At 45.3% G+C, this 24,644-nt stretch overlaps 1 protein-coding gene across 1 annotated transcript in view; it reads right to left on the reverse strand.

Annotated features, from left to right (window-relative positions):
- Positions 1–495: 495 nt before the first annotated feature.
- The window catches only part of CACNA1C (calcium voltage-gated channel subunit alpha1 C), a 478,569-nt gene continuing 454,420 nt past the window's right edge, over positions 496–24,644 (reverse strand). The window contains exons 36-50 of the mRNA XM_051608094.1: positions 22,477–22,568; positions 21,532–21,697; positions 20,504–20,631; positions 18,703–18,799; positions 16,843–16,945; positions 14,578–14,679; positions 13,016–13,143; positions 11,751–11,885; positions 10,405–10,757; positions 9,470–9,496; positions 7,988–8,116; positions 7,388–7,497; positions 5,328–5,431; positions 2,220–2,543; positions 496–1,968 (exon numbers count right to left, since the gene is read on the reverse strand). Coding sequence (XP_051464054.1) covers positions 1,672–1,968; positions 2,220–2,543; positions 5,328–5,431; positions 7,388–7,497; positions 7,988–8,116; positions 9,470–9,496; positions 10,405–10,757; positions 11,751–11,885; positions 13,016–13,143; positions 14,578–14,679; positions 16,843–16,945; positions 18,703–18,799; positions 20,504–20,631; positions 21,532–21,697; positions 22,477–22,568 — 2,295 coding nt within the window. The 3' untranslated portion in view covers positions 496–1,671. The remainder of the gene's footprint in view (positions 1,969–2,219; positions 2,544–5,327; positions 5,432–7,387; positions 7,498–7,987; positions 8,117–9,469; positions 9,497–10,404; positions 10,758–11,750; positions 11,886–13,015; positions 13,144–14,577; positions 14,680–16,842; positions 16,946–18,702; positions 18,800–20,503; positions 20,632–21,531; positions 21,698–22,476; positions 22,569–24,644) is intronic.

Below are 24,644 nucleotides of genomic sequence, written 5' to 3' on the forward strand. Positions count from 1 at the left end.
TCAATTAATTATCTTTGCTTGGCACAATTGCAATTCATTTTAAAAAAATATTTGAAAAATACTGAAACTGACCTGAATTCAAGTATAACGGTTTCTTCAACAGAAACATTATCAATGCAATAAAACATCACACGGAATATATTGAAGCGTAACGCCTTCTGTTTTTTTTTGTTCCCCCCCCCCCCATTTTTTTTTCCTATACAGTTTAATGCCAACACAACTTACAATTGTATTTTAAAATTAATATTATTGCATTGTTTTTGCATATCTTGTGGAACAGAAAATGCAAAGAGTTACTGATTCCCCTTTCAGAAGCAGAGACAGTGGTTTGTTTTTGCATTCAAATGGCCCCAGACACAGATCTTCTGCAGCTCAAGCCAGGACAAGGAGAGCTGCACACACTTACACACACACGCACGCACACTCGCTCCGTATTGCTCCCACACTCACAGATATACTTAGCACTAAAAAGAACCCAAATCAATCACTCAAATGTGCAAGACTATATCAAGTGCATTGCCTACTATCTTTAAATTATAAAACAACAACAAAAAAAGGAGGTTTCAACTGCTAGCAAATCAAATTACAAATTCTTGGTGTACATAATGGTTGGTAAAACTCTTCTATCATTATACTTCTACCAAATTTCAATGGAGAAAAAACCCCCCAGTTTAAATAATACAACATGATCAAACCAATTTAACATTTGCAAAGGTGAAAATAAACCCAAACAAAAAGGTAGGTGGTTACAAAACACTGTAAACACTCCCTTCTCCCTCCAAGAAAATAATAATAATAATAATAATAATAAAATAGTCAAAATAAAAACTGCAACATGCTTTCAAGAAAATACCAAACTGCAAACCAAGGAGAGATCTCCACAAGCCCACCAGCACCCGGCCCCACTGCAGAGCCTGCTCCCTGCGCTTCCCCTGCCTGGCGCTGCTGGCTGGCTGAGTGCGGATTGGTCAGCAGGAGGCTGCGCGAGCTCGGATTGGCTGGCAACTGACTGCTCGAGTTGGGATTGGTTGGCAGGAGTGGCTGCCTGAGCTCTGATTGGCTGGCAGGAGTGGCTGCCTGAGCTCTGATTGGTTGGCAGAGACCACTGCCTGGGAGTCTCGGCAGGGCTGGGCAGCATTGCCACCCCTGGCCCTCGGGTGCCCTTGGGCTTCTTCTGCTTCCTCCTCCCCTTTGTGGTATGGGAATCCACAGCAGAAGTCCTCCTCTCCTTCTGAATCAAAGGGCCTTGGCTTTATGGAGACAGTGAGGCTCATACAGAATATGTGCAAAATGATTTTTACAAGCAAAGTTGAAAGACACCCGTTTAATGCAGGGTCCTTTTGGCTAGGGCCACCCACAGGAAGCTGAGGTTCTCCTTCGTGCTCTGGAGGCAGTCGTCGTTCCTTGTGCAGGGACTGAAAAAAAGAGGGAGCTGGCTCTCCTCCTCTTCCTCCTCCTCCTCACTCTTCCTTCATGGACACGTGCTGGGGTTATATCCGCTCCTGAAAAGCTTTCTTACACCACCCAACTCTGCGACTCGTCCCAACAGAAATGAATGAAGAACGCTGTTCCGGTTACTCCAGGTCACGAGAACAGTGAGGCACTTCTGAAACAAACCCATTAGGAACATTGAAACAAATAAAAAACCAGCATCGCTTCCAGCCCTGGCAACTACAGGCTGCTGATATAAATCCTGCTGTCCTTGAGCTCCTCCTGACTTTTTCTACAATCCGGGTTCTGCACCTCTTCCTCTTCCTCTCCTGCACTGTCCTGCCCTGGGTCCCTGCAGTTAACAAAAGGCAAGAGGTTGCCATTGGGGCTCTGCTTGCTGTTACCATTGAGAATGTTGTCTGCTGCATTTTCCATCTCTTCTATCGTCATGTCACAGGCGTCCGCGAGCTCCTGGGTTGTGACCTCAATGAACTTTGGATCTTGAGCAAACTGCATCAGTCCTTCTGAGATCAAGACCTTCAAAAGCAGGTAGGGAACCAGAGACAAAGACACATGTTAGTGTTCTGCGCCATCAACCCTATTGCACCCCACCACATCCCTCTTTACTGCTGTACGTTCCCATTCATGCTGCTAACCCCCTCTTGGAGATGGGCTCTCCTACCCTTGGCATTGTGGGCAGCAACATATCTGTTGCCCCGCTCTTCTGAGGGCTGCTTTCCTAGCTGGCCTTGACACTCCTCACGCCCTTCACGACTCTGCAGTCTTACCGCTTCCACCAGGCTGCTAGCGCTGCCGTGGAACTGCCTGCTGCTCCCTCCAGTCTGGCTGGGGACGGTGAGAGAGACCGGCCGGGCCCTCCTGGGGCTGCTGCAGCTGGTGCTGTCAGTGTACCGAGAGCTGCAGTGTACTGATGGGAGGCTGCTGTTGAGCTTCTCGCTGGACTCTGCCCTGTCAAGGTGCAGGGTTGGGATGGTCTGTTGCTGCCAGCCACGGCTGCAGGGGGTGGCGGGGGGCGTAGCGCACAGCCGAGAGAACGTGGTGGGGGAATGGCTTCGATGGAGGAGAGGACTCAGGCCAGCCACTGCTAACGCCTGAGGACAGAGGATGAACAAGAGGAGTTAGCAGCACGGCTGGAAGGAGGAGGTGCTGAAGAAACGAGTAGAAAAAGGCCTGGAGGGTCTTGAGGCTTGTGAGAACAGCTGCCAGCTGCTGGAATGGTTTGGATGTTTCCTGCAAACTCATTTTGCAAGCTTTCATTTCAGTATTGTACTCTGTGCTAGTGCCAAACACCAGGCTGAAAACTCATGACTGCAGTTCTTCAGCCTTGGATCTGCTGCACTGACAGAAGGGATGCAGCCTCATCCCCCACAGTCTTGCCAGAAACACCACCCTCTTCTCCAGTGGGTGAGACAGCAGTTCATTTCCCCACCACTGCCACCACCCATACTGCTAGCTTTTACTGCCAACTTCTCTGTTTTCTCTAAGTCTCTACTGTGGAACCTGAACAGATACCAGATATGAATTCTAGACATGTCTGCAGTTGGCAATAATGAGAAATCCACCATTGGATTTTAAGGCATCTGCTGTTGGTCGGAAGATCAGTATCTGCTGATATACTTTGAGCCATCTAGTCCTTCCTGTAATCATATACACAACCTCTGAGTCATCCAGCCTCCTTTTACAATAAATTTCTCAAGAAGCCCCTTACTGCACAGGGCTGACCTGACGCCTTACTCATGGTGTCTGCTGCCTGGTTCCATAAGCAATGCTGTCAGTCTCATAAACCAGCTTATCTTACAGAGCCCACTATTGCCTAGTATGAGAAAGTAAATACACGTATTGAAAATACAAAAACATGTGGATTATGATGCAGAGAATCGTCTTGTTCACGTTGGGGTTAGTCTCATCCAGCTTCAGCTATCTGAAGGGTCTGTGTGTTGTCTAAACTAGTGGCATAGAGAGACACCAGCAAGCCTCCTGCCTCCTTTGGATACCTGCCTGAAAATGCTGTCTGGAGGATGAGACCTAGACAAGGCTTATCCCCTTTGGAGATGTTCTTTCCCTCTGTTGACCACAGTGAGACTGTGCTGACCAGTTTAAACTGGATGACTGACTTTATGGTAAAGTTAAATGAAGCTCAGTCCATCTACCACTGGAATCCTTGGGAACTGATAACCACGTCGTGCTGTTGATTTCAGTGACAGATGAGCAAAAGAATAAATGATTGGCCACTTGCAAGCTTCACCAAGATTTTCTCAGGAATTAGATATCAGACTCCTATCAGATTTCAGTGAGGAAGCAAGCCCTTAAAGATTCCTCTGCATAAGTCATATCCTGCAGGCTATGATGGCCCCAGCACATCCATGAAACTGCAGGGACTTTAAGGAGAGCCCTAGGCAGGACAACTGAACCATTTTTTTCAGCTTGCTGGCAGAAACATATAAGAGGTGTTTTATCCAAAAAGTGAGGCACTGGGGAGGTTGAAAGAAGCTCTTAGGGATCACTTTGAGCTTCAGCTGCATACATTTACATATGATGCAGTATGAGTATTTTATGAGAACACCCTGGTAGGCATTCACAAGCAACTGTGCTTAGCAGAGTCAATCTTTACACTTCATGTTCTTGTTTCAAGCACTGTTGTAGGCTTACACTTTTGTAAACATTTCAACACTGCTGAGTGTCTTCAGCTGGAGGTCAGATGCCTATTTCAAGGTAACCCTTCAGTCTGGCTGAGTGACACTGGGGTGGGTAGAGCCCTGTCTCTAGCTTTGGAGTTGCATGGTGGGATGAGGCAGTGTGAAGTAGCTCCATCTTCTTTGTACAGGTTGGTAAGAGCTGATTCTGCCAGCTGGGTAGGCTAAGAGAGTGAGAGGCACATGTTCCCTCTGCCTGGCCTGCCATGGGAGGGCAGGAAGTCTCAGGAGGGACTCTAATTGTTGAGATAACTCTCACTCTTGCTGCTGTGGGGAAGGTGTTTCCTGCCTAATCCTTCCTGCCCCAACATATTTTCTAGTTGTCCCTGCCACAGCAGTAACTCTGCAGACCACTGCTTTCTGGAACTTGATCCTTTGAGGATTACTGGCTGGGAGTGCAGGTGAGGAAAACAAGGGAGCCTCAAGTGCTCTCATCTCTCATTCCTCTGCTCTGACCTCCCACTCCTCCCACTCCTGCTGCATGGCATTCTCTGCTCCTGTGGCACCCTAAGGAGGTGAGAAGGCTATCTGCCCTGCCCTAGGGGACTGTACAGACCAGGATGCCTCACAAGCAAAGCTAGCACTGCCATCTACACCTGTTTCTTTTATGGTGACAAAAAGTGGCATCATCAAACTAAGAGACACAAATCTAATTTGAACTATGACAGCTGGCTAATCACCTAGGTACGTGCTTAAGCATACATTTTCTAGGCTGCTGAATGCAGTTACAAAGGCCTTAATAAGCTGATTAATTACATGTAATCAGTTTAGGTTTTAAAATGTTTAATTACAGTTACTGGTTACCTATAATTAATATGAAAATCGAACCTCCACATTTTATTCATGTGCATACTACCATCAAAGCCAGTGTAATTGCACTGCAGCATGCCATTTGGGTAGTTATTTTTATCTTTTAGCTAGATTTTTATTTTACTCTTTTATGGACATCAGAAAATGATAACTCCACTAACTCCAAAGTTCCTGTAGCATTCTTCTGGGAATGATAAAAATCTTGAAAGTGGGAATTAGCATGATGGCAAATACAAATTATAGAAACTGGACCTTCAATATGGGTAAGTAACTATTCCTAATACTTTCTTAAAAGTTCATTGGGATACAATGGAGGGGAGGTGCAGTACAAATGGTAGGGTCTCAGTGCCCTTTGTGGTTAGTAATGCTTACCTGATGATGTACCAGATGCAAAGGCAGGACTGTCTTCTGTGAGACATCTGTGCCCTGGTTTTTCTGTCTTTTCAGACACTCTAAGTGAAAAGATGCTCTTCGACCTGAAACAGCAATCACACAAAACTTTGTCCATCACTCATGCTACACTACAGTCAATCTGATTTCAGTTTCTTTTAGTGCTGTCCCATTGGAGATGGGAAAGCAAAGACACCCACATTTTAGGCTCTGTCCACTTTCCCTCAACTCCTTGCCCTTTCTAAAGCATTTGTATTTACAAAAAGCAGCCAAGCATCATGGACCAACCAGCACTACCTCCTGGGCAAGTTGTAAGATAAAACTCTGGATAATTATTTTTGTTTTTCCTCTTTTAAAATGCTGTCCTAGTAGATACCATGCAGCTGATTTCCCTCCTAAGCAGTAGAAGTGTTCTCAGACTTCTCTGGATCAGAAAAAGCCCTCAGCAGGATTGTGATGGCAGCTGAGGCTCTGGTGCTGTGCCTGGCTGTACACAACACACAGGAGGAGACATCGGGCTGCTCAGGTGACATTGGCCTCCTGCTTGCATGTGATCTGTGTCCCTTAGCTGCCAGACATACCACAGTTTACGAGGCTGTGTCTATAGCAAGGTCAAGTGGAAGTGAATTAATCAATGGTGAATTCACTGCTGAATGGAAGGCTGCTTATGCATGAAGCATTTTCAAAATTTGGAAAGAAGGGAAGAGAATAAAGCCTTTTTTCTCTTGGAAAAAAAAATAAATTAGGAGGAACTATTGAAACAGTAGCATTGTTTACTTGCTATAAAATTAAGCTTTACTTCTGTAAATAAGAGAAAGGTGCTCCCTATGCAGGAATTAAAAAATACTGCAAAGCATGTTTATAAGTAAGTGCACAGGCCTTACTTCTGAAGAATGGCAATAAATCCAGTAATAAAGACAGAGCTGTGTGGCACAATAAAATATTTTGTGGACTTCTTAATCCTGTTGACATTTTTCTAAAGAAGGAAAGAAAATTAGAATTCTGAAAATAGTATGTATCTATAATATTGATTTGTTGAGAAAAGACCCTCCCAGGGGTCAGAGGAAATGTGGTATAATCCAGAGAATGAAGGCTATAATGCAGATAAAAAGTACTTCCTTTTCCTATAGAAAAAAAAAAACAGTGAAATGAGTATGACACCATTGTATAAATATTCACTATAATGTAGTTAATGAAGCATTGTATCAAGGACTGACTGCAAACTTGGCCTTATGGGTAGATACAGGAATTGTCTTAAAGTAAATGCTTTTAAAATACTCAATTGTACAAGCAGCCTGAAGGATTTGAGTGAAGACTCAGTAGCCCTACTTTAAACATTATGCTAATTAGTCTGTCACTTTGAGTTTGTCAGAATATATTTTATATACAGGATTCTTTTTAGTTTCTTCCCCAAAATGTTCTTTTTCTCCACATCATTATTCAGGAAAAAGGCTGAAAAATATTCTACATAAAAGAGCTCTGTTTCTTCCAGACTCTCACTTTTGTCCTGATACTTTAATAAAATCTCATGATTCATGGATTTCACCCGACCATAGGCTGCATGCTCAAGCACTTGAAAAATCTCCAGGTACAATCAGAGCAGAAAGCAAATTTGTACTGTATTAACATAATCTGAAATGCACTGTTTTCCTCATAGTGGACAAAAGAGAATCTCTCCTTTCTCTTTGCTGAATACTCATAGAACAGAACACTGTATACGCAAGGCTAGCTCAGTCAGGGACTCTCTGGTGATTGTATGGAGAGCCTACAGCACTCTTAATAAACTCCCCTAATTCACAGGTGGACTTAGTCAAACAGATCACATGGACTATTCAAACAGTCACAGATTTATCTACTGACTGAGAATAAAGTCAGTAGAGCCACATGCGTAAGCAGGATCATGGTGGGATTTCTGGTCTAATGAGCCAAATGCAGCAGACAGCAACACCCGGGCCCACACATGCCGGGGTTCCTCCAGCAAGATCTGAGAACTCAGTTGAGGCAGAGGAGAGCACAGCCTGCATGTCACACTGGGATGTTACCTAGTGCTGAGGAGCACAGAAACCCTTTCTTCGGAGAGTGCCGGGTGTCCTCTCCTTTGTTGTGTTCTGGTGGAGTAAGTTGTCTGTTTTCATCATCTTGGTAGGCAAGCCTGGAAAGGAGAAGAGAGGGATTCTAGAAAAGCACCTGATACTGAACAGAATAACCCTTCCTCCAGCAGAGAAGCCAGGAAGTTCATGCTATCAAATGGATGCAATAGCAAGCTAGCTTTGAGCTCTAACTGGTCCAGGAGCAGTAAGAGACACCACGAGACAGAGAAAGCTCTAAAGATGAGATCTGGGAATGTTAGATGGTAGAAGTGAATGGGGAGGAGCGGAGGCCCTGCAGATCCAATTGTCTCATTCAGAGGAGAAAGAAAAAAAAAATAATCTTAGGTGAAAGATATCCTTTTCAATGCTACTTCTTAAAGCTGAACTGCCTTTAAAAAAACAACATTTTTTCTGATATTTGAGTTGTCTGATTAAAGTCTTTTGGCCTTATCCCATACATTTAAATTTTTGCAGAAAAGCATTACCTCTTCCCATCTCTCCCCCTTAATTAAAGAACCACCCAAACACCTTGACTAAAGCTGCAAAGCTCACATTTCAGTAGAGAGCAGACTTGGTTCACTACAGTACTCAACGTCTTCATTCAAATTTTCATCATAAGTCTCCTCCTGAGACACTTCCTCTTGGCAAACAATTGCCAGCTGGCTGTCTCTGGAACTGGAGCTAATGAGCAAAAAAGACAAGTCAAGATATGGAGATGGTAAAGACAACCTATTATAAAGACAACCTATTATAAAGACAAGAATGACAGGCTCCATCTGTCTCCGTTTATTATACTGAAGAGTGATCATAGAAAAATCAATGACTGAACAGAGCTGCACAGTTCACAAACACAAAGCAACAGCCTTTGTCTGTGTCCTCTTTCAGAGGAAGAGTTTTTTAAATCAATGCTGAACAATACTATAAATATTTTATTGCCATGTGTGAATGCATGTACTCTATAAATGTGCATATCACACTGACCATATTTTCAACTATATACCTCACTGAACCCAAAGTAAAATCTGAGATGGGGTCTTGGAAGTATAGCTTTTTCCCTTATTGCAAAAGCCTTGGAATTTCTGAGAAGCCTACTAGGCACTAATAGTTCTATGGTGTATGGTCTCTCCATCCCAAATTCCTTACTCTGCACCATCTCTCCCCTCTGCCTCCTGTTCATGCTCTTCTTCCTTGCTGTCTTTTCTATCTTCATTCCCTTTTTTCTCATCACTGACTGCAGAGTGCTTCTATGGAATTCAGTAGGATCTGTTCAGGTTCCTAAGTGCAACAGTCCTTAATTACATGTTTGCTTTCTCCTGTCCCTGTGTTTCACATCTCAGCCCTCATATTTCACTGCATTCTGAAATTGTGTTTTCTGAGGAGCAAAGTCAAATCTGAAAGTAGTGTGAATCTTTGAGATACTGACATGGAGGTACTGAAGCCAATGTCAGTCTGTTACTAGCATTTGCAGAAGACAGTGGTATGGCAGGTTTTTTTTTCATCTTCCAGGGACTGAATAGGAAACATTATTTTATAATTTGATTTGACCAAAAAGCAGTAGGAAAAATGTGCATATGCATGGTACAGAACAGCCTGTAGCACAGTGCCACAGTAACCTTCCTACTGAGATGGGAGGCAAATAAAACTGCTGAGGTGCAGGAAGGGAGAAATCAGTACATGGCAGCTCCCCCTATTCACCAGTCTGTGTTTAGCCAAAACCATACAGAATTTTTGTATGGACCCAGGGTGTATTGCACTGTGCTGTGATCAGAGAGTGCCTAGATGTGTGAGCCCTGCTAGAAACTAAAAAAACCCCAAATCTATAAACCAACTAGTCCATGCATCACCCCCTACCAAAAAAACCTTGAGTTGGGAGTATTTTCTGGAGTTATCACAGTGATCATTACCTCTTTTTTAGCCCTACTGACACCAAAAAGAAGAGCTAATATTCAGCATTAAAGAGGATTTGGACTTTCAATGGGACAAACAATGTGTCTTACACCCAGAGAGCATTAGAGCATGAGGGAGAACACGTACCGTCCCAGTGTTTCGTAGTAATGTGTCCTAATTCAAGGAAGGTACCCAAGGAAGCAAGGAGAGAAAAGAACACCATGTTAGCAGTGTCACATCAGCACAAGTCAGCAATGGGGAGATGGTAACACATGTTGTGCAACTCCTGCGGCTTCCCTCAGAAAGGCATGAAATAGAAAAACCACTCAACTCTTTCCTTGGGCAATACAGACACCCAATGAATTCCCTCCATTTTACTGCCCTATTCTGTCCTTTGCTGGGGCAGCATTTCTCCACATTTTTACACTGCCCACTCTCTGCATTAAAATAAATAAATAAATCAATCTCCTATGTGCTATTACTGAAATGGTTAAAAAAAATTCTCCGCTGATGAAAATGGTACTGATTTTGTATTAGTCATCTCTCTGTAGACAGCCTGAAAGCTGTCCAGAGAAGAGGATTTACTTTGCTTTGCCCTGTGTTGCATTTCTGAACGCCTTGCCTCCCTCCTCACATAAAGTCTTTGGCAATCTCTGTAAGGATGGGCCCCAGTGAATGAAAACCCACTGGTTTCCACAAAGGTCCCTATTGGACACTTAAAAGATGAATTTTTGTCCCTTTGTCTTTCAGTTAGAAGTTGATAGAACACCTCCCTGTAGTGAAGGAGGGATAAATAAGGCTCCTTTTTGTTCTTACAAAGGCTTCTTCATGATAAAGCCCAAAGAAATCAAGTGTGTTGGTCAGTGAGAGTGCTGCTGCTTTGCAGTGGCCAAATTATGTTTATCTGTTGCACCATGGGCTTTGGCAGAAGTGGGGAACAAGAAGACTCAATCCAGGCTGCAGGCTGGGTGATGTCTGATGTGTCTGGTGGGTGACTTCAGCTAGGCAGAAGTGCTCTGGTGCTTGCATGCATGTTCCTCTCCCTGGTCCCTTGTCCCCACTCTCTGTTCTGTGAAGCTTACCTTTTGGAAGGCATTTTCCACGGAGCCTCTTGGACACGTATGGTGGGTGACAAGGGAGCCCCGTGGCCTTCCACTGTGCTGACAGTGCTGGGGTAGCTGGGTGGGCTGGGGAAGCGACACAGGGCAGTGTTGTTGGCGTTGTTGATGTTGGCATTGGAGCCTGAAGATGAGTAGCTGCTGGGAGTGAAAGTGGAGTCCACCAGCTTCTCGTGAGATGGAGACTCGGTATCTCCCTGGTTGTTGCCAGACTTATTGATGTGCAAAGGTCGCTGGGTGGTGAATGTCTGCGGGAACCCGCTCCTGCCATCACTTTGGTAATAGCTGACATGGTTTCCAAACAAGCCTCCGGCTCTCTGTCAGAGAAACAGAAAGTATTTTCCCTTTGTGAGTGAGAAGATGTGCAAGGGTCCTCGTGTTCCCAGCTTAGCCTGTTGTTGAGAAAAAAAAATGTGAGGACCAAAGTGTGCACGATGGCACTGGTACTCTCTCTGCCAGAGGGCAGCACGTGGACTTCTCTGTCAGAGAGACTAAGTACACACAGACTGTGAAAGCTTTAGCTTTCTAAGGTATTTTAGAGGAACAGCCAGGTGCACAGGTGAGGAAAAGATGCCTCTACACCTCCCACCAGTGCTGGGAGTGTAGGACTGGGGAGGGATGCAGGAACTGGCTAACTGCTCTGATTTTCACAGTGCAGTTCCAAAGCAACATTTAGACATGAGAGGGAATTTGAGAAGAACACCAGAAACTATTAATCACCTGGGGGAACAAGTTAAGAAAAATTTAATGAGCTAGTTATGTACTGTTTAGATGATGAGCAATGAAAGGGACTGACAGCATCTTTCTGTAAGGAAAGGAGGAAAATACCAAAGGGGAGGAAATATTTCCCAAGGAGACAATTGCAAGAAATAAGAATGAAATAAGAAAAAGAAGATTTAGATAACTTGCTCAGGAAACTTCCTCTCTCCACAGGAGCTCTGATGGGTTCTGGTGTACTTTTTGGAAGGATGCTACTTCTGCCACTGAAAGGAGGAGTGAACAAAACACAGGAGTGTGCCTGGCTACTGCTCTGCAGAATGTAGGGTAGCTGAACTGATTTGTTCTTCAGAGCCTCTGACCATTCTAATTCTGATTTTATTTAGGTGTTACGAGGGAAAGTTCCATTGGAAGAAAATGGGATAAAAACTGTGCAAAGATCTCATGATCTGGCATCCTGAGTCCACCACTCTATGGTCTAGAAAACAAGAAGGAGGAGCTAGCTGAAATACAAAGTGCATAAAAGAGAATGTAGCACTCTTTGAGCTCAGCTACTTGTCTAGCCTCTGCTTGTAAAATTGTTCGGCACCTACCCGGAAGATATCATCTTCAGAGGCAGCAGAAACAGCTTCTTTCATGGCCTTATCCAGCTCTTCTTCAGCTGTTAGGTCTCCAGAAATTGCTCGTCGGATCTCCGGCCCGATGTCGTGGAGTGTGCGCAGACCAGCCTGCAAAACAGCAAACTATAGAGCTTCATATCTCCGACTGGGCATAGGAGAGATAAAAGCAGTGGTATTTCTTCCTAAGCACTATGAAGCCCTTTTACTTAATATAGCATCTCCAGCTTCTAGAAAAACACCAACAAGTTCTACTCTTTCATCTCCAGCTTAGAGAGGGAAAAACTCTTAGCAATTCAACACAGGAATGTTTGTTGCCAGTCCCCTGGCTTCATCACAACAGGACATAGACATAAATCCACAGGCCTGACTAAGCAAGTCTGCATGCTTTCAACTTTGGGTTCTCAGATCCACAACCAGAAGCCCTAGAGCAGCCACAGTTCCAGCTGAACCATATACTCGGTGCCTTTGAAAAGATCTTCTTTTGAATCAGCAGCTTAAATATGGATTTAATAGCTAAACTTCTGGCATCTGGACCTGGACAGTCCTCAAACGCTTCACTGACTGGAATATGTTCCAGGGAGTCCATCCAGGCAGGTAAGCTGTGGGTATGCTGAGACTTCAGTCTATCTGTGCCAGCATCACAGCAGTTTTTAGCTTGTTGGAATTCCAGGGTAGACCTTCCTTACTGTACTCTTAAGGGACACAAATGGTGCTGCTTGTATAGTCAATGGGGCTTTCTCATTCTTTCACACAGCCAGGTAGTCCACTCAGTCAACATGTGGGGAATAGATGTCAGGTCTAACATCCTGATGCCCCATCCATTGGATGACCTTGGCATGCAGGTATGCTTTTTGCTTTTGAACTGATTTTACCTCCTGACACTATGATCTCCCTGACCGTGTTAAGAGTGATGCCCCTCAGAAAGGGTAGAATGAATGTTCTAATAAGCAAATGTCTGCTGGACACTTCATACCAGTTCTCTAAAAAGAACCCAAATTTCAAATATTACCAGCAGATAAACCATGGACATACCTCATTTCTGCCTTCCACCTACAGAGCTAAGTAATGTGACCTATGATATACACGTTTCTCCAAAAGGATTCCTATGGTAATTTAAGGGGTCTACAAACTCCTTTCCAGTGGGGATAGCCCACTGCAGCCCCCAGAACAGCCGAGAGGGAAGTGGGGTCTAATGCCTCTACTGTACCACCCCAGTCCATCTTGTGCCCGTCTGTCACCTGCAAGGAGAGCGCGTTGCGCTGGGAGGGCTTGCCCACCAATCCCTGCTCTTTACGCTTCTTGAACTTCCGGAAGTATTCCTGAATCAGGAAAGTGGCGTAGAACTTCCCAACGGTCACCTCGTCATCTGCAAGGGAGTATTAAAAAAAGTTAATTCATTAAACAACCAACTGATTTTAACGGTGAATTTGATAACGTGAGCCTTGCAATTCGCAGCAGAAACACTAGGCACTGCAGTACATCTCTGCTTTTTATGGCATCAGGATGCAGGGCTGAAGGATGGGATTGCTGCGTGGTCAGGAGGAGAGGTGCATGTGGCATTTCAATAGGCTGGCTCTGCTGGCAGAGAACCTCTGTAGCTATGCACCTCTGGATGTATGTTGCCTATGGCGAAGTGCCTCTAACCATTGCAGTCTCTGGTATTAGTTTACCACATAGGATCTTGCTATAGTAGCAGCCTCCCAGTCTGGGTCAATGTATGCTGCTCTGTCTTGTGATAGCCTGGGGTAATACATACTCAAGAGTCTGGGCTCACAGCAGCATCTGACTGACCAGTGATCCCAGACCTGATCTGGCCCTTCTCTGCATTTAAATTCTGCCTGGTTGTGCCTAACAGGGGTGTGAGTGCACCAAAATGATCACCTCTCTCCAGAAATGTGGTCATTGCTGTATTGTCTCTCAATACAATCTGCTGGTCAGCCAGAATGTGCACTAAGTTTTTATCCAGGTATCTCTCCTCCCTCCTCCAAACCCACTGAAAATTTTATAATGCATGGTCTACTGACTTCAGAGCAGGTTCAGGGTCTGGCTGCAACTGTTAATTAATTGCCAAGTGCCATTTTGTGCTGTAGCTCCTGGAGCCACCAGAAAGGTCAGTGTAGGCTGTACTGGATGCCCATGCACCCAAGGTCTCAAGAAGCTTAGCGAAGGAGTTGCCCAGAAGTCTGATAATTACAGCCTACCAGGGAAACTGCATAGAAACCCTCAGCAATCTGTTACACCAGTTCAGACTGGCTGAGGAATGTACCCAGGTACATGAGTCTTTGGCAGGTATTGTACAAAGCAGTTATGTGAGCAAATAAAAGAGTTCTATGCCATATTCAAAGTAGTTTTGCTCAATATGAAGGGTTTATGAGATGGGGCTACATCCTTAACTTAAGTGTAACTTGAGGCCACATCCCTTATACAGTCAAAGTCCACATCAACCTCCCTGGAGATACTTAGCTCTGCCTACCTCCTTGCCCTTGGCAGGCACCAGGGAGTGTCCGCGGGAGCAAATGCCTGTGATCAAACTGAGGCAAGATCAGGAAAAAAGGTTTATAACTCATATTTCTTTCTATTTTCTAACTCATTTTCTTCCTTCCTGGATTTCTCAGGAGTAAGAACATGATATTCATGTTAGTACAGGCAGAAACAGATCTCAGCCTGATGGAATACAGGTTATAGCTTGCAGAAGAAAGCTTGTCCTCCACATTCCACTTGATGATCATGAGGTGCAGGAGGACATGTCAGGTGGGGAAAAAAGAGAGATTCAGAGACTGGGACAAAATCCCACACTCACCACCTGCGGGGGGCACCACCTGGTCCAGCAGCTTCATACTGGTGCGCTTCCAGATTTTCTTAATTATTGCTCTCAGCTCTTCGTTGGCTTGCTCCAGGTTGCCTGCAGGGTGAAAATCATCAGAGACAGGAATTAAGCAGACCCTGCGGAGAAGCAATTTAACGTCTGGCATGGCAGCCTTCAGAGGAATGCATCAGAGCTTTTTCAGTAGTGGAAAGTTTTAGACAAAGACATGCTCTGACTACTGCTAAAGCCTTCTGACAGCAAGAGGTCTTATTCCTAAACATGCATAGTCATCTCAAGGTAGGAAGGTGACTGTGTTAATGACTGGAAGTTTACAACAGCCAGAACACCAGAACAATGGTGCTGCTTCATCCCAAAAAGTAAATCTCATCTAAGACTTCAAATTTTAAATGAGATCCAGTGAAGGTTTAATATGATGAGATCAGAGGTCAGTTAATGGAATACTACTGCCTGGGGAACACAAATAATTGGTGGTAAAGATGTATCTAGAAGTCTGAAGACCTGGGCCTGCCTGCAGCATTTCCCAAGAATCACCTGTTGCAATCCCTGCCTCCCAGCAGATACAGGATTCTTCACATGGTGCCAAGAGTCTGCCTTGGAGAGTCTGCACAGTGCTCTGAGGGGCACTACAGTCACTATTGGACTCAGAGGACTGTCCCAGGATATTTGTCTTTATTCTCTTAAGAACAGCTTAGGCCATAACAAACCTTTTATGTAATTGTCTGAACTTAGACTTCACATGTTCCTCCAAGGAGGTCTGAGCTAAATGAGATATTAATCAAGCCTTACTACCCCTTTGAGAGTGAGTGAAGCAGATTTGGTTTATAACCTTTCCTTCTAAATATCCATTTCCTCCCAAGCAACTCACCTTCAATTTTATTTCTTGATTTATATACATTGAAACCCTTATAATTGAAGCTCTCTTCTCTCTCTAGGTGTGCAAAACCACTATCTTGTCCTCCTAAGGGTGCTGTATCTGTGGCTTTTCTTATTGCTCCCCAGCATTAGGGCTCCTCAGTGCATGGCAGTAGCTCTCTTAATCAGATGCGGTGAAGACAGGGACACTAATTAACTCGCTGAGGATGAAGCAGGTGGACAGCATCAAAGGCAGAAATCTAACTCAGGAGGGCTAATTCCAAATTCCTGCCCTAACTACTTACAAGATCCTGCTAAGGCAAGAAAGAAAGAAGTTTGAGGCTTTGAAGGTGGCTTCCCAGGAGTTCACTGGCAATGACTCTGAGAGTTTGAGGAAAAGGATGGACAAGAAAATTGAGTCCTTTCTGGGTCTCTGTTTTATAAGACACAAGATGTCCTCAGGGGTTGAGCTTGGCTTTTCCTTCAGGAGAGCCTCCTTGGTTACAGTCAAATTCTGTTTAGCACAACATCCAAGGCCTTAATATGATTTTTAAATTTTACCACTTCTTTTGGCTCAGCTGTCAGTATAACCCTGGCACAGTAAGCTAAGGTTCTGCTTTCCCATGCCTGCAATGTAGTGCAGCTGCTCCTGATGCAGAGCTATTTAGCTGTGAATCACAGACCCACATGTTCTTTTAAAGCACCTCATTAATACATGAAGCCAGGTTTTGACTGAGGACCAATATCTTTCATTACAGCAGGCAACAGATTACAACAAAGGGGACAAGCTGGGCCCAAAATATTGTCTGCTTTCCCCAATTACACCCACTGGTCTATCCAAAGGTATTAACAGGCTACTTTTTGCTTCTTATCTGTCTTTAGGTCTAGACCACTACTGTCACTACGATGTGATGTTAACTCATGCTAACGGAAGCACGGGAGGAGTTTTAGTGAGGTGAGACCAATGAGTCCAAGATCTTTTGCCTCCTTTGGACTGGAAGATCAGTGGCAACAACAGTCAAAAAGCAGACCAGCTGTGCATCCAGCTTGCACAAGGCGAGGCTTTTTTGCCCTTCTTCCTTTCCCTGACTGCTGTTTGAGCAGACATTGATCTAAAACACTCTTAACTTTGAGACCACTGATCAATAATCTGAGATGATACCATAGGAAGCAACTGCTTTCTAGGTAACTGTTAACACTGTTCTCTCCCTAGAAGATTTTATTCCTCCAAACATCTTTACATTGCTTTTTTGTACCGTGTGCTGCATATCAGTACATGGGATCATTTTACACAAAATGTCCTTGTTGCTGTGTGACAGCTTATCACAATTTGGTGGGAACACCACTCAGCTACCTTCATACCCTTGCAGTGAGCAAGCTTCTTACCTTCTGTCTTGATCCTCAGTGCTGTTCTGACCAATGCAAAGAGTGTGGCATTGAACATAACAGTCCCATCACTGTTCAGTGGCATGTTCATGGAGACAAGGCGCTGTGGAGTAAAAAGAGAAAAATCATGCTGCTAACACATAGACTGAAGCATGCTCTTCCTTATGCCCTCATGATGCCCTCCAGACCTGACAACCCTCCAAGGTGGGCATCCATGGCCTGTGGATTTAGTTACACAATTATAAAAGTACTTATCAACCTGTGGTCCTAGCCATGGCATGTTTGCCCCGAGGTCTCTCTCCCAATGCTAGATACTCTGTTTTCTTCAATGTGGCTATCACTTTCTAACCTTTGTTTTCCCCAGTGCCCAGTGGGCATTTACCTACAGTGTATTACATGGACAGAGCTTTGTTCCAGTCCCTAAACTATCTGGCTTTTAAATGACACCTATTTTTCTTACCAAGAGCAAGCTTATTTCTTTCTATCTCATGAGGCACTTGCAAACTCACCTGCACTAAAGCTGTGCCTGATGCAACAGAGCCAGAATCTTTCATTTAGGTGACAGGCTTGAGGAAAGGATACTGGCTGAACCTGAAAGCTGGTCTGCTTTATCTGACTATTCTCCCTCTCCCTTTTAAAACAGGGCTGTGTGTGCCCTGCAATAATTCTGTAAAGCCACGTAGAACAGGGAGTGAGTGCTAATTATTGTTGCGGATGCAGGGTGAACTTCAGTGTGACCAGAGAGGTATCTCTGAGACAGATGTAGCAGAGTCACCAGGTCATACATCTGACCTTCTGTCTCAGGTGGTAAAGAGACACCAGGGACTTAAACTCTTATGGTTTCAGGGGCTGATTTTGTTCGAGCTCTGTCTTCTTCCACTTTCATGCAACAGGCCTGCTCAGTACCAAATTGACATCTTCCATCACTACCAGTGCAGTCATAGACTGGAGGGTTTGAACCAGATTGAGACCACAAGCAGTTGCTAGACAGCAGACTGAAAAGGATAGGCAGTAGGCCACAGAAGCAACATATTTCTGTGTACAGGCCCCAGACTTTGTATTTTGCTCTCAGGCTGATAAAAACACCCACAACCAAACAGCTGCAAGCATCACATGCAAATTTTGGGACTTGCAAGGAGATGAACAGAGAACTTCAAATGAATGAAGCATAAAGGTTATAAGCATGGCATTATTCACCAGAGAGAGTCCTTTTTCATAGCCTGAGTCTCATAACCAAATCAGTGAGACATTTTCACAGAAAATCTGTTCTTGCTCTTTGTGTCTATTAATACCACACTCACCTTGCTGTTTAGTATCTGTCAGTTATTTAAGCAAGAATGAGGGAAAACCTTAGTTTTTTGGTGAACTGCTTAGTCCAAAGGAAATCCCAGAGATATTTTTACTTGCCCTGTTCTTTGTCTGTCCTAATCTGTTTTGGGATACGTGTTTGATAACACAAACGCATGTGTGGTTGACTCCACCCTGGATATCTGAGAGCTGTAGTTAGCAGGGTCGCCATCCTTCCCCTCGCTGGAGAGAGGGCTGTTGGAGCGCTGATGTCTCTGACTAGCTGACAACCCTCCTGCTGGTGACCCTCCGGCTCTGGGACGCGGTGCTGCTGCCCGGAGGAGCCAGGGAGCGGGGCAGGGAGGCCGATTCAGAGATGTGCTGCTGTCGGCCCTGCCCCGGCTGGGCAGCCCCCGCCGTCGCTCCCGTCCGCCGGGACCCCCGCCAGCCCCTGCCGGCGGGCAGCGGAGTGGGAGCCTCCCGGGCTGGGCGACAGGCTTGGCTAGGAAATGCCACCACTGGCTATTTAGCTGCTGTGACTCCCAGCACTCCCCGAACCGCAGCGAGCCTTACTTTGCAAGCCACCCGGTGAGGGCAGAGCTTCCCGAAGCCGAGGGGTGGCTGGATCCGCCGGAGCAGTGTAACTACGTCCAAGTGTTTGATCCGTCCCCTGAAGAGGAAAGCACAGTGAGGGTCGCGTCCTTACCACGGGACCGCCTGCTGTCTGTGGGGATGCAGCTAGAAGCTGCATTACAGAGACCTTCTCTGCCCTGCATTGCTATGGCCTGTAGCCTGGGTTGCAGCTTCAGGTGTTATTTCTGGCCTCCTGCATTCACTGCATTCCTCAGGACTTGCCCAGCGCTCATGTATCTTCTAGTGGTTCAGAAGACCCAGCTGTCAGTCATATACCAGTCAATACTTGCAACAATTGATTTCAGTGTTTTGAATGCTGCAGTTTTTTTAGAGCATGAATGGACAATTTGGGGTTGTCCCCCCACCACTGACCTGCTCAAAATCTACGGCTGATTATTTACTTGTTGATCTTAGGGCTATAGCAGGCACAGTGGTGCAAAAGGTATCTTTTTTTCCCTGGGAGCTTTACCTCCCATATAAATAGCCCCAAGCCACAGTCTTCTGATACTTGTTTATGCTTCGGGCTGTCATTGAGGCCAGCACAAAACAAAGTGCTGAACTTCCTTCACAGCAGTAGTGGGGTTTGTTTTAAGTTCTGTAAAAGGCAACTCAAAAGAAGAATTCTCTCATGGAAGGGAGAGAGCTTTCAGAGTCAGAGGTGAAGCTTCAAATCATGGGATGTAGGTCGGGAAGAGGCAAAAAAGAACTTCCCATTTATAGATGGGAAAGAACAGAATGCCATCTGGACTGAGCAGCTATCTATTATATGGCTTCAGCCACTGCACTCTTGCCTTCAAATAAGTGCAAATGGTAGCAGCTGTTTTGTTAACAAACAGTATAGTTATTAGAATTCTGTGCTTATCCTCTATCCATATTAAAAGTCTCCCTGGGCAGTCACCATGAATGGGAAGAAGGGTTTAAATTTACTTATCACTCTGATAATGTGACATGGCCTCACATATAGCAGAGTCTGAGCCCCAATCAATCTTGACACTATGTCTCCTAAGGAGATCTGCTTTTAGTTTACACAAAGATCTCTTTCCACAGTTTTTGCATTATGAAGATGGCCTTGCAATTACAATCGTCAACTGCACCGTAATGCCACAGGGAGCCAAGCACACTTTAAGCCTAAGCATGTGTCAAACAGAGCATATAATACTGAATGTCACTTAAGCCTTTGTGTGAGTTGCTCTTCTGTAACTTCTAATCCCTGCAAGTCTGCTGATGTGAATAACCCTGCAGACAATGTATGCAGCCATGTGAAGGTACAGGTTGTGATAGTCCTATATGACATATGACAAAATGGAAATCTAAGTACAGCAGCTCTACTGTGAGTAGAAAGTCAAATAGAACAGTCACAGCTCAATATCTCAAACACACGCAGCAATAAACCAACCCTCTAACCTCCTTTGCTTCATCTCCTGCTGCCCCTCCCTAAACAGTCTGTATCTCCCCCTGACTGAAAGTGAAGCAACGTCCTGCCAGGTAACAGTGCAGCCTAAATGCTGACATTTTTGTGTGTATCTGTGCACTGATGGCTTATGAATTCACCAGCAATACCTTGTGAAGGTATCTTTTTGTTTTTGGGTTTGTTTGTTTGGTTGGTTTGTTTTTTGTTCAGAAAAAAAGAAAACAACATTCCTGCAGGAGGAACATGGCACTTACTGCACGGGGTCTAGAGAACAGAAAATAACAAGCCTGTTCTCCTGAGGAGCTCTGATATCCAGGCTGGGTTACTTACTTGGCTTCAGGGTCATACTCTGCCCAGATCCTTTTAAACTCATCCAGGTGGTGTGGTCCTAAAATGGACCAGTCCCTTGTCAGGTAATCAAAGTTATCCATTATAACAGCTACAAAAAGATTGATGATCTGCAAACAAGAACAGTCAGAGATGACTTGATGGATGAGGCAGGTTAACAGCAGACTTTACCAGGTTCTCCCATTTAAGATCTGGATTTGGACTCATAAAACTAGGAAGCCATTGGGGATGGGTTTTCTGTTTCCCCATGCCAGCCCTGCGGTTTAATGGGAGGATCCCCGAGGTGAATATTCTTAACTGGTCTTATTTTTCTCTTCCTTACTAAATGGGTGAGGCTCAAGTTTGCTGAATGCTTAAATGTGCTGTGATGGCTTTTAATTTACTTGTGCCTTTGCCCAGCAGAACAGGGTAATGGTGGGAGAACCTGGGATTTATTCGCTATAGACAGTGGGGCTGAGATAAAAGTCCTTTCTTCTGGCCCACAACCAAAACTTTAAAAATGTTGCTGCTGTTCACTGGGAGAGTTTTGTGCACTGATGCCAGCTGCAGAGCATGTGCTGTCGCTCTGAGCAATGCCGCATTGCCAACACAGAGCAGATGCAAGTGGGATATGTGTATTCTCACAGTCATTGCTGCTGGCAGGGGAGGAAAAACCTGCGCAGCAGCCAGAAGGAAGGTAGGAGGGAAGGTGGGAAGTGTGGCTGAGGCGTTGCTAGCCTCAGCACAGCCCACAACACTCTAATTTGGTTTTCTCATTGAGGAGGAGGGGGGAAGAGTGCTCCTTTGCTGTGCACAAAGGATTGGGATTGGAAGGAGAGCATCCTCCAGAGCTGGAGGGAGGCACAAGTGGCAGTGACCAAGGTGTTGTCAATGAAAGGGTGCTGCTGAGAAAGATCCCATGAAGAGATTTCCCCTCTTTGAGATCATTATTCTTCTGTGCAATGCTGATGTCTGGGGGGGCAGAGGCTAGTCTGATAGAGGACAGGTTTTGGTTGCTACGGCAGACTCACCAGGAAGGCACAAAGCATGTAGAAGCTGATGAAATAGAAGACGGCGAAGCTGCTGCCACAGGAGTGATCGGCTTCAGTGGAGTTGGCTGGCTCTGACTCTGGGTCGCACTTCTTGTCTGGGAGACATGCCAGCATGATTTCCTGCCAGGCCTCACCAGTGGCACACCTGAGCATGGCAAGGGAAGACAGCATTGAGAGGGGCTGGCACATTAGCAACATGTTGCTCGCATAAAGATTGATGGGAATTTTGCTACTGAGGTCAAATAAGAGAAAGTTAGGCTGATGGCCAGGCTTTGACATACACTGGCATACCCTGCTCCTCTTTTTGGCTTTGTTGCCATTGTATGTTCCTGACTGGTTTTGGATAGTCTGGGTATGGGGCTGTCATGTTCCAACCAGCCAAAGTCAAGATACATATGACATGGGTATGGATTGCATGAAAAAACTCCTTGAAAACAAGGAGAGAATGCTGAATTCATTACAACTCCCCACCCTTTCAGCATCTCTCCGTGGCCCCAGCACACATGGCCCCAGCTGGAGCAGGATTATGTGCTAAGCTAAGTGGGGCATGGCCATGCCAAAGCACATGTGGGAGCTCATGTCCCTGTCCCTGCTAAAATCAGCTGGAAGTCATACTGGCTTGATTTGAATGAAAGGAGGAGTTTGTGATGCATATGAACATTAGAGAGCACTGAAAACTGGCTACTTTCCTCCTGAGTGGGAGGACTTGCCTCCCTCCCCAGCACTGAGTGCTGGCCAGGGTCAGCTGGCAGGGTAGAAGGCTTAACAGACTGGTCATTTCAGTTGACACAACTCCCAGGCTCCCCTGCTCAAGGACATGTTTCTACTCACCTCATGAGCATGACATGGTAGAAGGAGATAAGCTGTGTCTGAGAGCAGAGCATGCTCCCAGACTGACACAACCCAGAGCTGTCAGACACCCACCTGAAAAGCAGCAGCACAGCCTGGGGAAAGGTCTGGAAGTTGTTGTTGCGGTTGATTTCTGTGGTATCGTTCAGTGCAATTTTACCAAATACCTGGCAGAAAGCAGAGGTCTTTTCAGATTAGCCCTGCAAAATCCCCAAACCACTTGTCACCTGTAGCTCTTGGCCTCACCCTGACTCTGATATTTGACAGAATCTACTTTTCTCTTAAAAAACTGATTCCACAGGTGCTTTCCTTGCTTGTGCTTTATCACCAGGAAAGCACTCATTTTGTAACAAGAGGTGTCTTTTCTCAAAAGAAGACATCCCTTCATACACTGTATGTGATATGGGACCTTATTTTAACAGGCACTCATATGGGGAGGGGGTTCAGCTGAAAGAAATCAATAACAGAAGAAAAAGGCTCCTTCCTTGATTGCTCATCTGTCCTCACCAGGAGGAAATGATAGCAAAAGACCAGCAGCTGCAAAGCCTTCTGCTTTCAGCTCTGTCGGGTGCCTTGGACCTTCCCAAAACAATGTAAAGTATGTTGCCTTGGATCTGGAGACTGTAAAAAAGTTTGCCCTTCTAGTAGCCATGCTTATCACCAGCAGGTGCTTCAGGCCCCCTCCAGAATGCAGCAGTGTGAAGATGACAGCAGGATCTGCCCAGACCAGGATGGCTTCCGGCTTCCTTCCAATGAACCATCACTTCACTGACTGGTTCATCCAGCCACAGCACAGATCCTGCAACCATCAGCAAACCTTTTTGAGGGCCTGCCTTTGGTTGTGATGTCCCCACTGCAGGAGAGCTTCAGACTTCTTTGAAAAAGTCTTTGGTACTTTTGGGCACCAGGATTGAGAGCTTAACAAACCTTGCCTGGCAGAACGGTCTCTGCACAGCATAGTCAGTCAGGACTATTTATTCCCTGTTGATAGCAACGTGACAGAGATCTCAAGGACTGAGAGCTGTAATCTCGTAGCCAAAATGAGCAGCAGGAACAGAGCAGCTCTGAGAGAACATGGAGCTTCTTTTCAAGCATATGTCACTGATAATTAACACCCCAAGAGAAACAACAATGTGGAGAGAAGCTCAGGGACAATGACGGGAAGGCCATGCCAGGCAGGAGGGAGGGTCTGTACATGGCAGGCTTTCTGCAGGGGTTTCCTCATGGTTGTGTGGGCCTTCCCCAGCCCCAACCACCCCCTTGCCATGGGTAGCAGTGACAGCTCCAGCTGCACTGAGGAGGAGTAGGAGGACAGCTTAAAAGCTATGGGGCAGTTTGAGCTGAGGCAACCCGTATTTTTCATTTCAGGCAAGTATAGGCCAGGGAACTTCCCATACTGGAAGTCTGATTTTCCTTTCGATCCTGCAGTTTCCCTCACACATGAGGCACTGGTGGCAGCTATTACGTGTGCTTTGTGTTAGACACCTATGAGTAGCTGTAGTTAGAGGTTTGTCTCTCATGGCCTCTCCAGTCTGTGCTTCTTGGGTCATGATATGAGTAGCTTCATCCATCAGCATCAATTTGGATTTTTCCAGTTCAGCACATTAGTTAATGAGGCTTGAATGTTGCTACATTCCAAGTCAGGGCAGTAACTGAGATAAAGTGGTAGGTCTCCTCTGTGTGAAAAATTCTTGTTTTCATCAGATCTGGTACATCTAGTCTTTCAAGGTAGATGCTTAATGGAATGAGGAAGGATTTTCCTTCCGACATGTCCCTATGTGTGAGGGAACTCTATGTGTCAGCAGGTTCAAGAAAGCAGCACAGAAAATGTCGGAGATGCCATTTGGACAAAAAGTGGTGATAACAGATTTGTGGGCTCTAAGCAAAAAAGGAAGATGAAAAAAGTTGGTTTTCTTACTGGAAGACAGGAGGGCAGGAAGCGACCTAGTAATCTAGATCAATGTGAAAGACAGATGTATGATCTTCAGGCTGCTGATATGATTTAAACAGAGGCTTGAACATAAGCCAAGGCTTAAATAGCCAACTTAGAACTAGTTGACTGAAAAGGGAATAGATTTACAGAGAAAAAACTCTAGCCCTGGCAGTGCCCCAATCATTGTAGACCCCATCTGTGTGGGTGCTTGGAAGCCATTTTAATGCTTTGTGTAGCTACGTAACTCTAGTGTAATACTCTGAAGTGATTTTCTGTATATAGCAGGTAATCCTGTAAGATCTTGGCCATT

This window comes from Apus apus, chromosome 1, assembly GCF_020740795.1.
Source record: "Apus apus isolate bApuApu2 chromosome 1, bApuApu2.pri.cur, whole genome shotgun sequence".
Taxonomy (NCBI): domain Eukaryota; kingdom Metazoa; phylum Chordata; class Aves; order Apodiformes; family Apodidae; genus Apus; species Apus apus.